We start from the raw sequence: 15,879 nt of genomic DNA, 5'->3' as shown, positions 1-15,879 counted from the left end.
ACACCTTCACTCTTCTCCCAACACACACACACCTTCACTCTTCTAACAACACACACACCTTCACCCTTCTAACAACACACACACACACACCTTCACTCTTCTAACAACACACACACACCTTCACCCTTCTCCCAACACACACACCTTCACCCTTCTCCCAACACACACACACCTTCACCCTTCTAACAACACACACACACCTTCACCCTTCTAACAACACACACACACCTTCACCCTTCTAACAACACACACACACACACCTTCACTCTTCTAACAACACACACACACCTTCACTCTTCTTCCAACACACACACACCTTCACTCTTCTAACAACACACACACCTTCACCCTTCTAACAACACACACACCTTCACCCTTCTAACAACACACACACACACCTTCACCCTTCTCCCAACACACACGCACACACCTTCACTCTTCTAACAACACACACACACCTTCACCCTTCTAACAACACACACACACACCTTCACTCTTCTAACAACACACACACACACCTTCACTCTTCTCCCAACACACACACACCTTCACTCTTCTAACAACACACACACCTTCACCCTTCTAACAACACACACACACACACACCTTCACCCTTCTCCCAACACACACACCTTCACTTTCACCCTTCTCCCAACACACACACCTTCACCCTTCTAACAACACACACACACACACCTTCACCCTTCTAACAACACACACACACACCTTCACCCTTCTCACGCTCGCTGGCGCCAACTCAAACTCGCACACGCAATCCAACGCACGCATAATTAAACTCGCACAGACGTGAACTCACACAAATTCACGTACAAACACACACGCGCACACACACGTACACACACGCGCACACACACACGTACAAACACACACGCGCACATTCACACACACACGCACGCGCACACACACAAAATACAAAGATCACCCGTATAGCCTTCATCAGACTGTTGGGGTAAGCGAGCAACACCTATGAAGGCCAGCACGGCACATGAGGGGATGGGCGGCCAACACCACGCCCGGCCGCCTTTGTCTCCCTAGTGGCGATGTTTACACATTGCACCAGGTACTCATTTGAGGCTGAGTCGACCTATGGGAGGCCCAGGACCGGTTCAGATAATCGTCACTGGTGTTTGCCGTGAGCGGGGAATCGAACCCGCGTCGCCAGGTTCATAGCGCAGTGCGCTAACTGCTACACTACCGCTCCTCACACGTATACACACACACGTACACACACAGGTACACACATACACGCGCACACACACGTACACACCGGTACACACACAGGTACACACAGATACACCCGCACACACACACGTACACACACACACGTACACACACAGATACACGCGCACACACACATGTACACACACGTACACACACGTACACACACAGGTACACACAGATACACGCGCACGTACACACAGATACACGTGCACACACACACACAGGTACACACGAGACACACGTGCACCCGATACACACGCCGGACTCGCGCGGGTGGCAATGCAGGATGCGTGCCGCGTGGGGGTACGCGCGCCGCACGCCACGGTAATGCGTTCGGCAAACACGCGGGAAGCACCGAGGCGCGCGCGAGAGCGCGCGCAGGGGTGGGGGGTCGTGGGGGGGCGCGCGCAGGGGGGGGCGCGCAGGGGGGGGGGCGCGCAGGGGGGGGCGCGCAGGGGGGGGGCGCGCGGGGGGGGGCGCGGGGGGGGGGGGCGCGCGGGGGGGGGGCGCGAGGCGGGCGCGCGGTGGGGGGGGGGGCGCGTGGGGGGCGCGCGGCGCGGGGCGACCGAACCAGAAAATCAGGAACACCCGGGTGCGTGTGTGTACGTCTGTGTACCTGTGTGTGTACCTGTGTGTGTATATCTGTGTGTGTGTACCTGTGTGTGTGTACCTGTGTGTGTACCTGTGCGTGTGTATCTGTGTGTGTGTACCTGTGTGTGTACCTGTGTGTGTACCTGTGCGTGTGTATCTGTGTGTGTGTACCTGTGTGTGTGTGTACCTGTGTGTGTGACTGCACGTCCGTGTAAAGTGTGCGTGGTGTTCATCTCGAGTACGTAGCACGTGTGTGCTGTGTATGTGTATTCGCGTATGTACGATCAAATCGTGAGTTTTGTGTGTGTCGCCTGTACGTATTATGTCCGCGTTGTCTGTATTATTTGTACAATGTGTGTATATATGTGTGTATTTGTGCAGTGGTTAGCGTGCTGCGCTACAAACCCGGCGACCCGAGTTCGATTCCCGCTCACGGACAACACCGGTGACGAATATCTGAACCGGTCCTGGGCCTCCCCTAGGTCGACTCGGCCTCAAATGAGTACCTGGTGCGATGTGTAAACATCGCCACTACGGAGACAAAGGTGGCCGGGCGTGGTGCTGGCCACCCACCCCCTCGTGTGCCGTGCAGACCTTCATAGGTGCTCGCTAACCGCACTTGCCCCAACAGTCTGTTGAGGCTAAGCCGGGATCTTTGTCTTTTTTATTTGTGCATGTACTCTCAGAGCATGCTAAGTACGAATACACAAAGCGTGGTGTCTTATGCACATATCATTTGTACGAATTTCGTGCGTGTTTAACACGTGTACGCATTATGTGTGAACGTTTTGGTGTGTATGTATCAAACGGTCCCTATTGTACCGTACACATTGTTGATGTACATTGATGTCCTTTGTATATGTGTGTATTGTGTCTGCGTATCACACAGCGAACGATATGTTACCCCCATCTCGTGGGATCATCCCGGTGAAATGTTGTTATTTAAGCTCAATATCCAGATATGTACAATGTCTGTGTAATGTTCATTGTATGAAGTATTGTGCGTACTGTGTACGCGTGTGTATTATTGTTGCACGGCAACATAACGCGGATTTAAATATGAAGGTTTTAACATCGTCATTTTTTTGGCATTATCGGTAACCGAATGAACAAAACCGGTTCAGGCGCAGGTTACCGATTTTCCGGATGAGAAAGGGAGGCAGCAGCTGTAACCGTAGCTGCTGCTACTGCAGCTGTAGCAGCAGCTACAGCAGCAGTAGCTGCTGCTACAGTAACTGGTGCTGCAGTAGCTGCTGCAGCAGCTGCTGCTGCAGAAGTAACTGCAGCAGCTACTGCTACTGCTGCAGCAGTAGCTGCTGCAGTAGCTGCTGTTGCTGCAGTAGCTGCTGCAGTAGCTGCTGCAATAGCTGCTGCAATAGCTGCTGCAATAGCTGCTGCTGCAATAGCTGCTGCTGCAGTAGCTGCTGCTGCAGTAGCTGCTGCTGCTGCTGCAGTAGCTGCTGCTGCAGTAGCTGCTGCTGCTGCAGTAGCTGCTGCTGCTGCAGTAGCTGCTGCTGCTGCAGTAGCTGCTGCTGCTGCAGTAGCTGCTGCTGCTGCAGCAGCTGCTGCTACTGCAGCTGTAGTTGCTGTAGCAGTAGCTGCTGCTGTAGCTGCTGCTGCTGGACTTGGTCCACACAGAGGTCTCACCACTTCGATTCAATGTCCCTGCGCGACACCTTCAACAATGGGGGTGCCGTTTCTTCAACCGACGCGTTTCATTCGTGACTAAAATTCCGCTGGAAACGTTTACCGGGTGTCTTTTTTATTCCGAACCGGTTACCTATTCTGGAACCGGTTTAGCTGTTATGGGTTTAATAAGCCTACTGTTTATTCTCCGTAATAGCGTCTGCATGCGACAGCATCTCCGCGCTGAAACAGCAGAAGTGTTTAATTCATAGAGGTAACCGTAGGTGCAGTGACACATATATACAGGATACAAGTGTGTGTGTGTGTTTTGGTTTATTACTGTGGGGAGCGGTGGTGTAGCGGTTAGCGCTACGCTGCGCTATGAACCCGGTGACCCGAGTTCGATTCCCGCTCACGGCCAACATCAGTGACGATTATTTGAACCGATCCCAGGCCTCCCCTCGGTCGACTCAAACGAGTACCTGGTGTGGTGTGTAAAATCGCCACTCGGGAGACAGGCGGTCGGGCGTGGTGCTGACCACCTCACCCCCTCGTGTACCGTTACGGCCTTCATAGGTGCTCGCAAACAGCACTTGCCCAAACAGTCTACTCAGGCTATACGGGGGGGATCTTTGTCTTTATTATCTATCACTGCATATATATATCACACGTGTGTGCATTGTGTTGTGTACATTGCAGATGTAAAATGTGTACTGTGAGTGCTGTGTATGCATCACGTGTGCTTTGTGTGTATGGTGTGTATGGTGTGTACTGTGAGTGCTGTGTATGCATCACGTGTGCTTTGTGTGTATGGTGTGTACTGTGAGTGCTGTGTATGCATCACGTGTGCTTTGTGTGTATGGTGTGTACTGTGAGTGCTGTGTATGCATCACGTGTACTTTGTGTGTATGGTGTGTACTGTGAGTGCTGTGTATGCATCACGTGTGCTTTGTGTGTATGGTGCGTGTATGCATCACGTGTGCTTTGTGTGTATAGGTGCGTCTCATGTACAGGGGTCGACAACTGACATAACGAGAAGAGCCATGATTTGTCGAATTCGGTAAAGCACTCAATATTTCAGGAACCGCGATGCACTTGAATACGAGACGGTGGTCCCCAATAAATGATGCGTCACGCAGCAGTCCTTGAAAAGCCGCATGCGGCTCCTGGTCATGTGCGTGCATTATTCAGCCTGTGTACATCTTCACGCACGTGTACACTCACACAGAACACACACGCCCAGCGTCCACAGCTTACACTGCAATGCACAGTACAGAGCAGATTATCATGCGTACGGATAGCAATTCACAACCCCCTTTGTCTATCCACTGCTGAATGAATGCCTCCCCACGCCGTGGCGGTCAGCGGGGGTTGTTTGACCATACTTCACCACGCTGGCCAGTGCGGGTTGGTGAAGGGCCGGCGGAGTTGGTAGGACTGATTCAGATTTTACTCCCCACTGAACTCAAAGCACAGCATGCTCACCATAGCACCATCGCTCTCCCTCTCTGATCTACATGTCTATTGGATAAAGATAGCTCTCTTCTTTCGCCATCATGAGCAGCAGCTATGATCAATCCACTGCTGGATGAAGATTTCCCCACGCGGTCGCCATCTCTCACAATCTCATGATGTAGCGGTAATTTAACACCTCCACTCGTGTAGCAAGTCGCGCCTACGCGGTGCGCATTTGTACAATACACTTGTGTACAACGACGACATCATCATCGTGAAGTGTTATTTGTAGTTAGCCATTGTCATTCATGCAAATCGCATTTCAAATAATAATAATTGACATATTTACCCAACAGAGGCGCGTGCCTCTTTATCTAGAGGGTCCTGCTGCTGCCGCTACGTTGGGATTTTAGATGTAAGATGTTTTCAGCCCCAATTAATGATGACCTGTGTTTATTATACACTTGAGAGAAAGCCCACGCGTGCGAGGGGCAACACTCGATCCTATGGTACATCAGGCACAGGTGATACCAGTCCCCACTGTCACTGCCTTCTCCTCGCACAGTCCCAGTGGTTACGGTTTCTCGACGCCTCACCACGGGGAAGATAATTTCACAGCCCATCTGTGTGTGATCCACTAACCCTCGCCGCTGCCTCCACAGTGCTGGGCCACGTGCGTAGCCACCAAAACCACCACCCGCAACATCGCAGCAGTAGAATTTGCGACGCGCAAAGTTTTCGCACGGGGGAGATGGGAACCACAGATCAGCGGAAGGGCGGGTAGCCAAAGCCAGTGCCTGGCAACACGTGCCCAAGCTCTGTGAATCTCTATTGGGGTGTAGTCGGATCTCATGCACAAGTCCCGTGGCCGCCTCTGTGCATGGGGATGAAAGTCTCCACCGAGGTGTTCCTGCGTCTGTGAGCGTCGTGCTGTGGTGATGGCGGAGGTCCTGGTGGTGGTAGAGGTAGTGATGGTGGTGGAGGTAGTTGTGTTTGTAGTGGTAGATCATGATGGTCGTGGTGGTAGTAGTGGATGTGGTGTTGGAGGTATTGATATAGGTGGTGGTGGAGGTCGTTGTGGTGGTGGAGGTTCTGGTGTTGGTGGTGTGAGTTGGTGGAGGTAGTTAGTGGAGTTAGTGGTGGTAGTCAAAGTTGAAATCGCGATTATGTCTGTATACCAGTTATATGTATCCTCACCAATCCGCACTGCCCGTCGTGGTGAAGTATGACAAATAAAGCCGCATGGTGTGTGGAGACTCTCACTGGGCCACGTGCATAGTACATCATGTACATTTATACGTGTACCATGTGTATTGATGTACATGTGTCATACATACAGGCGATGTTGACTAACTGCTGTATATTCTATCGATATTCTAGAAGGGCAAGTGGTGTGGTGTTTGCCTCTCGCACACAAAGATTCCCCGTATATCCTTAATGGACTGTTGGGGCAAGTGGTGTTAGCAAGCCCCTATGAAGGCCGGCACGGCACACGAGGGGGTGGGTGGCCAGCACCACGCTCGGCCAGCCACCTTTGTCTCCGTCGTGGCGAGTTTTACATATCGCACCAGGTACTCATTTGAGGCTGAGTCGATCGAGGGGCGTCCCAGAACCGATTCAAATATTCGTCACTGATGTTGGCCGTGAGCGGGAATGGAACTTGGGTCGTCGGGTTCGCAGCGCAGCGTGCTAACCGCTACACTTCTGCGCCCCACAGAGGCACACGCGCAGACACACACGCACACTGCAGTCGAGTCTCTGTGTGCACACATCCGAGACTCGGCACTGTAGCCCTGTGGCTGGCCCTATAAGAACGCCGGGCTCCCGGGTCGATTGGTCTCAATCGTAGCGCAGGGTCCACACGATCCATCACCGGTGAACCGAGTAATTCGCCTCCCGCCGGGTGTGACGGTAAAGCCGACAGAGAGTGGGCGAATCCCGCTTTCATATGACAAAGACAAAGATCCCCGTATAGCCATCAACGGACTGTTGGGGCAAGTGCTGTTAGCGAGCACCTATAAAGACCTGAACGGCGCACGAGGGGGTGGGTGGTCAGCACCACGCCCGGCCAGCCGCCTTTGTCTCCCCAGTGCTGATATTTTAAACGCCAGACTAGACATTTGAAGGCTGAGCCGACCTAGGGGAGGCCCACAACCAATAGACACGCATACATTGTGTGTCACAAGAGTGGTGGCGCTGTCTTTATCGCGCTGCGCAGCCTTCCCTCCCATTCAGGTTCAACACCGGGCCAGGGACAGACGCTACACACCCAGGGACGATTCAGAGTTTCTGGTGCGGTCTGTGAACATTCGTACTGGGGAGACAAAGACGGCCGTGCGTGGTTTCTTATCTCTCCCTTCCCATGTGGCTTTAATTCGTGCTCGCTATCAGCGCTTGCCCAACAGTGTGTAAGGCTAGAGATATTCTGTGTTGGAACGCGTATGGGTTTGTGAGTGTGATATAGATATACGTACAGGTATATATACACAATCATTAATGTACACACTCGTACACACATTCACTCGCACACACCACGCGCACACAATTACACCGACTCTCACACACGCGCACACCATTACAAAGACAAAGATCTCCCATATAGACGTAACAAACTGTTGGGGCAAGTGCCGTTAGCGAGTACTGTGTCTATGAAGGCCAGAACGGCACACGAGGGGTGGGTGGCCATCGCCACGCCGACCGCCTTTGTATCCCCATTGGCGATGTTTACACACCGCACCCGATACTCATTTGAGGCTGAGTCAATCTAGAGAAGACCCAGGACCGGTTCGGATAATCGTCACCGGTGCTGGTCGTGAACTCGGGTCGCTAGATTCGTAGCGCAGCAGTCCCGCTATACCACTCTCCAAAGACAAAGGTGCCCCGTATAGCCTTAAAAGACCGTTGGGGCGAGTGCCGTGAGTGCGCCACCACTGCCCCCGCACATTCACAAAGAGCGCGGCGCGGGACATCTTCAGAGCTCGGTTTTTAAATCAAACTTGCGAATTGAAGCAGCGGGGTGGGGGGCGTTTGGTGGGGGGGGGGGGAACCTCACCGCATCCACCTCCCACGCTAAGCTAAGTTTTGTTTGGAGATCGGAAATTCTGCGTAGTTGTAATTTGAGTGAAATCCACGCGCGTCTCGATTACTAATTCCCTCTCGCCGCGAGCTCCAGAGCGCACAGTGCACTTTCACGGTGTGGACACACGCTCGCTGTGTACACTGACAGTAGTCTGTTGTGTACAAGCTATCGCCGTGTGTGCAACACGCGGAGGGCTACGCGGGAGCGACTTCGCCCCCCGCCACGGACAGTCGCGGGGGGGGGGGGGTCGTACGGTCCTCTCGGGGTCCCCTTGGGATCGACGCACGGGCTCGGCAAAAGACCCCTCATCCTTGTCCCACGCCTCCCTCTCCCCGACCCCTATCTCCTACCCCGCTCCCACAGCTCTCTCCACTACCCCTGTCCCCTACCCCTCTCCACTACCCCTGTCCCCGTGTCTCCTCGTCCTCTCCCCCACGTCTCGCCCCCCGCGTCCACTCGGAGCGCGCTCTGCGTGCGAAGGGTGGTGCCGTCTCGCGTGAGTCACGGGCGGTGGACGGGCCGCAGTGGCGGTGAGGCTGTTGTCGGCTGTTGTCGGCTGTTGTTGGCTGTTGTTGGCTGTTGTGTGTCGTCGTCGTCACTCGGACTGCAGTAATGCAGATCGCCAGGTCCGTGGGTCGGGGTGTTCCGCGTCTCATAAGCTGTGGCCGCGTGGTGTGTGTAGTAGCTAGGACCGTGTTGGCTGTATTCGATTGACACTGGAGTGTGGGGTGTTGTGTTCGTGTCACCCGGACCGCACGGGCTGTGCGCTAAGGTTGTTGAATCTCGGAACCAACTCTAAGAGTGACAGGGGAATAGACACACACATTGTGGATGTACACGCATTGTAGATACACACGCATTGTGGATGTACACGCATTGTAGATGCACACACATTGTGGATGCGCACACATTGTGGATGTGCACACACATTTTGGATGTACACACATTGTAGATGCACACACATTGTTTATGTATACACATTGTAGATGCACCCACATTGTGGATGTACACACATTGGATGTCCACACATTGTAGATGCACACACATTGTAGATGCACACACATTGTAGATGCACACACATTGTAGATGCACACACATTGTGGATGTACACACATTGTGGATGTACACACATTGTAGATGTACACACACATAGATGTACACACATTGTGGATGTATACACATTGTGGATGTACACACATTGTAGATGTACACACACATAGATGTACCCACATTGTGGATGTACACACACATTGTGGATGTACACACACATTGTGGATGTACACACACACTGTGGATGTACACACACATTGTGGATGTACACACACGTGCACAGACATTGTGGATGTACACACACATTGTGTACACACATTGTGGATGTACACACATTGTGGATGTACACACATTGTAGATGTACACACATTATAGATGCACACGCGTGTGCGCGCACAGCAAGTGCGTGCATGCAGCCTGCAAAATCGCCATGCACGTACATACACGTGTTACACATCACACATTGAAACACGCTTACATAACAGTATCCACACGTATATAGAGCTTACACAATACATACATAAACACAGGCACAGAGAAAGAGGGTTAACATAGCACCGCACCCATGTCGCTACAGCGTGTGTACATTGACAAAGACAAAGATGCCCCAGGAATATATACACGCGTGCTGTCGGGGCAAGTGCTGCCAGCGAGCTCCGATGTTCATTGACAAACACACACGTGCATTGTACACTGACACATACCGAGCTTAACATAAGCAGAGACGCACACGCTGTGTACACAAACACGTACGCACGTACGCATTGTACATGTACACAGTGTTCATTGACACGAGGTAAATATACACACACCGCCCCACGGTGCCCCGGCCTCACGTCCCTCGCCTCTCACCCCCCAGATCACACAGCTGAAGATCGACAACAACCCCTTCGCCAAGGGGTTCCGGGACACGGGCAACGGCCGCCGAGAGAAGAGGTAGAGAGTTGGCACCCGGGCGGTGGTGCGGAGGGCATCGCACCACGCGCATCACCACGCACCACCTAACTCCACACGTGCACTCGCTCACCCAGCTCTACACACACCCCGGTGGGAACAAACTCACCCCGCTGCTCACCCCGCTGCTCACCCTGCTGCTCACCTGCCCCAGTTCTGATTCTCGTCGCCTCAGGGGTCAATGCCGGGCAAGTGGCGCCACCTGGCGGGGATGACGCGCAACTCCATCAGTTTGACCAGGGTCACGTCGCCACTCACCAGGGTCACCTCGCCACTCACCAGGGTCACGTCGCCACTCACCAGGGTCACCTCGCCACTCACCAGGATGACCACTCACGAGAAGTATCAAGCTGACCCCCACGTGCGATGCAGGTGTCTCCGTGTCTCACCATCTGCTGCCCCCCATCTCATGACCCTGACCCCAACCCCGACTGACCCCGCCCCCCCCCCCCCATGCCCCCTGCAGGAAGCAGCTGGCGCTCCACTCGCTGCGCACGTACGAGGAGGCGGAGGGCGAGGAGCGCGACGACGGCGACTCTGACGAGGAGCCCCCGGGCTCCGCCAGCGCCTCGTCCAGACACACCCTCCCTGCCAGCCCGCTCTACTCCGGTACGCACACCCCAGCACCACGCACCCCCCCCCCCCCCCAACTACCACGCACACACCACCACGCAACTCCACAACCACCACGACTCACGCCCCACCACGACTCACACCCCACCACCAGTCACACCCCACCACCGTCACGCGCACGGCATCCACACGACAGATGAACCGCGACGGCGAATCGGCGTCGCGGTTCGATTCGGGAGCGCTTTCCTCGTACGTCTCGTTCGCACCCGCGGGTCCGTCGCTTCGGCCTCCCGTAGCCCCCCATCTACCGTCATCATCATCCTGTTAATCGTCGAGAGACCTGGGTCCCTGCACAATCGAGTCGGTGTCTGTGCCGTGAACCTGGAGAATCGATGCCAGATCGAGGATTCCGTGATGACCACACGCGCGGTCCTCAGCAGTCCGCCACTGCGGCACCAGGCGGCGGGAACTATCGCATCCGATTCTCGCGCGATGGCGGCGGCGGCGGCGGCGATGTAATCCAGGAGCTCGATGACGTTGTCGAGGTTCTGCTGCTGCTGCTGCTGGCTACGACGAGGGGGCTTCAGCAGAGAGAGAGAGTTCGTGTCGTTTGGCTGCTGCTCCGTTGAAGGAACGCAGCCTGCTGGGGTTTACTGTGGGTCCACAGTGGCCATGACATGGCCACAAATGCACTACTCCTGTCGTCGCTGTGTCTTTAATCTCCCATTCAATGAGGAGGTGCATGCACAGGCCGGGCTGAACCCAGGTACTGAGGTTTAAAGTGCGAACGGGTGATCGGATGATTGCACCTCCGATTTGCACGGTTGGTTACGTAAGGTGCGAAAGAAGTTCAACATATACATACGTACATCGGTGCCAACCACCCTGGTGCTGTCTCGCGAAGCGTTTGCAAAGTAGCGGAGCGAGTTTGCGACTCCGCGCACGTGGGAGCTGGGATCCGAGATGGAGGCAGACGTGGGCAATGATGACCGGCGATGATGGTGATGATGATGATGGGGGCAATGGTTCTCGCTTTGCCGTGGCCACAATCAGGCGACTGGATTTAGAATAAAAATAATCTCGTCGCTCGCTCCGGCTTTGAGGGAGAGCGTAATTTCAGCTGTGTCGGTTCAACGCAATCAAAACTACGGACTGGTTTTGATATTCACAGTAAAATCTAAAACGCGACCGCGTGTGCACGTGACATACGTACGCAAACACACGTGCACAATAACACGAACACGCACACTGTTTCCTTGGATCGCTGCTCTTTATTTGACGTTTGTGCCGTTGGTGGTGACCCAAGTCATGGCTCTCCTCTCCCTGGAGTTGGCAAGCGCGGGGTTAACCCAGAGACGTCGTGACACTCCGCGAGCTCAAAGCCGTGCTCTCAACCTCTCTTCTCGCGTCGCAGAGCGGAGCCGCGACGACCGCGAGCAGCGAGGGGGGCGCGGCAGCGGCGCCGGCGGCGGCGAGGACCGCGGCCTCGACCTCTCGGCCAAGGAGCTGCGCTCCCCAGGAGACCGCGCGGCTGCCTCGGCCGCCTTCTCCGCCTCGTCCTCCTCCTCCTCGTCTCGCACCCCGGAGCGCGATGCCCCGCGTCACCCGGCGCGCTCCTCCTCGTGCCCCTCGGAGGCGTCGCGCCACCCCGAGCACAACGGCGCCGACAAGCACCACGACCCGGCGGGCAAGGCCCGCGACGGGACCTCCGCGCGTGGCGGCGGCGGCAAGGAGAGCTTCGCCCCGCTCACCGTGCAGACTGACGGGCCGCACGCGCACGTCGCGTCGGGAGCGCTGCACAACCTCGGCTTCCCGGGCCTGCACGGGCAGCCCTTCTTCGCGCCGATCAATGGGAGCCACCCGCTCTTCCTGCACCCCGGCCAGATGGCCATGGCCTCGGGCGCCTTCCCGGGCCTGAGCGCCGGCATGGGGCCCCTGCTGGCCTCCATGTCAGGCGCGCTGGGCGGCGCGGACGCGGCGGGTGCCCCGCACGGCGTCCCCGCCTCGTCGGCCGCGCTGCACTTCCCGGGACTGCCTCACCACCTGCTCGCGTCGCAGGGCCTGCCCATGTCGGCCTTCGGCAGCCTCTTCCCCTACCACTACACCTACATGGCGGCCGCCGCGGCTGCGGCGGCGGCCGGGGCGGGTGGCCCCGCGCACCGGCACCCGTTGTTCGGCCGCCAGCACCTGCGATTCAGCCCTTACTCGCTGCCCCTGTCCACGCCCCCGGCCCCCGGCGGCCCGGGCCTCCTGGCCGCGGGGGCGGCGGCCGCGGCTCCCCCCCCGCCGCCCGCGGCGCCGCCGTCCGGGGCGGCCGAGGCCGCGTCCGGCGTCGAGGGGAAACTCGGGGGGGCCGCGTCGCCCGCCCCCCCGAGGAGCCACGGCGCCAGCCCCGAGCGAGAGGGCAAGAGCGAGCTGCGGAGCATCCAGCGGCTCGTGAGCGGCCTGGAGGGCAAGCGGGGCGCGTCTCCCGGCAGGGGCAGCCCGTCCTAGTCCGCTGCCTGCCGCTCCGACCCCCGAGCCTGCTGCTGCCCACGCGCACGGGGAGCGGGAGGGTGGGGGGCAGCCGACCGACAAACACGAAGCCGTTCCGGCGCACTCGCCGTGCCGCCGTGATGCTGGGGGTGACGCGAGCACGTACGCACCGCTCGCTCGCTCGCTCCCACGTACTCACCGATGCCGACACACACGCACGTGCACTCTTCATGCCGACAGATTCGCCTGCGCTCACGCTCGGGCGGTGACGTGGCCCAGTGGCGGCGGCCGCCCCGATTAATACCGCGGTGGTGCGCATTGACCGTGACAACACCACGTGTCGTCTGCTTCGCTGCGGACGTTAAAGATCCCGTGACGTCATTAGCAGGGTCCAAATTGGAAAATATTGCTCGAGTGGGATTGGACACCGCAAAATCGTGGCAGCAGACTGGGGCCCAAAGTCCCGCTTGCAAATGAGACTCTGTACTGGTCTCCTGAGTGCACACCTGGCCACACACAAAATCAACTTGGACTTGAAACGCTGATGAAGACACATTCTAGACAGACACTGACACGAGTGCGCATGCACACGCTGGGACACACGGAGATGCTCACACACGCGCACACTCGCGCACATGCGCTTTGGTGCCGATCCTCCACAACACAGACACAACTCCCACGTGTATAGCAGAGTGGCGGCTGAAATGCGCCATCTCACACACAGACACTTGCATCACCACGCTGAGTTACACACGCAGTGTACATGCAGTTGATATACTCAAACAGTACACACAACCGTGAGTACACAGTGGACAGAGTACACTTGCCGAGTCCACGACTCAACCACTGATACTTGGGCCAGACTGTGCAGCCCGGCCATGTGATCGCAACGAGAGGGAGAGCCACTGGGGGGGGGGGCATCCCCTCGGGCCCCCCCTCATTGCCCCCCCACCCCAACACTTTTGAGGAACCACGTGGTGACCGGAGGAGCCGCGGACTGACTGCCCCTCTCCCCGTGCAGGGGGGCTGGGGATGACAGCCCCCCTGGCTCTGTGGGCAGCACCCTCTGATGTTGGGAAACTCCCGGTGAGGTCGGGGGAGGGGGTGTCCCCCCCCTCCTCCTCACCCGCCCCCCACCTCTTTCAGCTGTGACATAGTGTAGCGTCCATGTCATGTTCCATGTAATTCCAATATGATATTAACACGAGTAATTATAATTATAATGATGATAATACAAACCATAACATTAATACAATGATGATGATGATGGTAATGATGATAAGTGAAGGTAATCGCAGCTATTTATGTAATTATTCGGCAAATACTGTGTAAATATCACGACCACACCGTCGCTCTCATCATCGGTTGCGTAGCCTGTTCCATAGAGTTCATCATAATTTATTGCACATTCTGTAAATATTCACGTGTACAGTCGGGGGGCTAATCCGTGCACCCCCCCCCCCCACCACCATTGCCCCCCCCATTGTTCCCTGCACTCCCCCTCGCTCCCCCACACCCTGCCCCCCCCCCCTCCTGCTGCAGCTGCGGCGCTCCCCCAGCTCCCTGCACCCGCCTGCCTTGCCCCCCTGCAATCCGCCCCCACCCCCAAGCTGCCACCCTTGACCCCCTACCCCTCATCTCGTGGGCTGGTGGTGGTGGGGGCGAATTGAGGTGGAAAGCTGCGCCCGTCGAGGCGCTGGCTGTGTGGTTGGTTTGGGGGGAGGGGGCCACCTCCTCTCCGGGGGGGGGTCGTGTTTCTCTCTCGTGATGCTCTTTGTACTCCTCACCCCCCCCCCCCCACACGCCGTGAGTGCAGCCCCGTGAAGGTGCGTCCCGTGACCCCCCCCATCCTCCCACGCGACCGAGCGACCCCCCGCCCCTAAATGTTAATCATTGAAATAAACATGACGTCATTTAATCATTGAAATAAACATGACGTCATTTAACCCGCGCTGCTCTGAACCACCCCTCCCCCCCGCCCTGTGTGTGTATGGGGCGGCGGGGGTCCCCCTAATGGACGCTGCCGGGCCCCCGATCCTGGCACGGGGGTGCGGAGCGCGATCCGCGCAGCCGATGAGCACGGTCGGTTATGTACGGTGCGAAAGAAGTTCAACATACACGCACATACAATCACGTCACTGCTGCCTAATGTCCCCCTCCCCGCCTGCCCGCTCCCCGTTCGACCCCGCGTATTACCCGGGTCCCTCCCGGGGGGGTCCCCTTGACTCGAGCAGACCCCCAGGGGACCCCTCCTAAACGGACTCCCTTTGATTAACGCGATTCCAATGCGCGGCGGCGTGAGACCCCCGGTGCCTCGTGGGGTTAGCGGAGTGGGAACTGCGGGGATGCTGAATCGATGTGACAGGGGGTTGTGTGCTGTGCGGAGTGTGTGTGGTGTAAGAAGGGTGTGTGTGCTGTGCGGGGTGTGTGTGCTGTGCGGGGCGTGTGTGGTGTAAGAAGGGTGTGTGTGCTGTGCGGGGTGTGTGTGCTGTGCGGGGTGTGTGTGCTGCGCGGGGTGTGTGTGGTGTAAGAAGGGTGTGTGTGCTGTGCGGGGTGTGTGGGGTGTAAGAAGGGTGTGTGTGCTGCGCGGGGTGTGTGTGCTGTGCGGGGTGTGTGTGCTGTGCGGGGTGTGTGTGCTGTGCGGAGTGTGTGTGGTGTAAGAAGGGTATGTGTGCTGCGCGGGGTGTGTGTGCTGTGCGGGGTGTGTGTGCTGTGGGGGGGAGCCACTTGAGCCTCTGTTTAATTTCCTGTCCCCCCCCCCCTAATCCCCCCCTCTCGTGTCGCTGGCACCGGAGCCGAAGCGACCGCTTGGAGGAGCGCGGATTATCGTTCAT

General features: G+C 56.9%; 1 protein-coding gene across 2 annotated transcripts in view; it reads left to right on the top strand.

Annotated features, from left to right (window-relative positions):
* Nucleotides 1-14,991, top strand: part of LOC116939241 (T-box transcription factor TBX2-like) — a 35,609-nt gene extending 20,618 nt beyond the window's left edge. For both annotated transcript variants that reach the window (XM_032947409.2, XM_032947408.2), the window contains exons 4-6: nt 9,903-9,979; nt 10,464-10,606; nt 11,985-14,991. In XM_032947409.2, coding sequence (XP_032803300.1) covers nt 9,903-9,979; nt 10,464-10,606; nt 11,985-13,063 — 1,299 coding nt within the window. In that variant the 3' untranslated portion in view covers nt 13,064-14,991. The remainder of the gene's footprint in view (nt 1-9,902; nt 9,980-10,463; nt 10,607-11,984) is intronic.
* The last annotated feature ends 888 nt before the right edge of the window (nt 14,992-15,879 follow it).

This window comes from Petromyzon marinus, chromosome 5 (genome assembly GCF_048934315.1).
Source record: "Petromyzon marinus isolate PM22_M1 ecotype Great Lakes invasive population chromosome 5, UKy_Petmar_22M1.pri1.0, whole genome shotgun sequence".
NCBI classification, from domain to species: domain Eukaryota; kingdom Metazoa; phylum Chordata; class Hyperoartia; order Petromyzontiformes; family Petromyzontidae; genus Petromyzon; species Petromyzon marinus.
The sequence above is the reverse complement of the archived record's forward strand: the minus strand, read 5'-3'. Positions and strand labels throughout refer to the sequence as shown.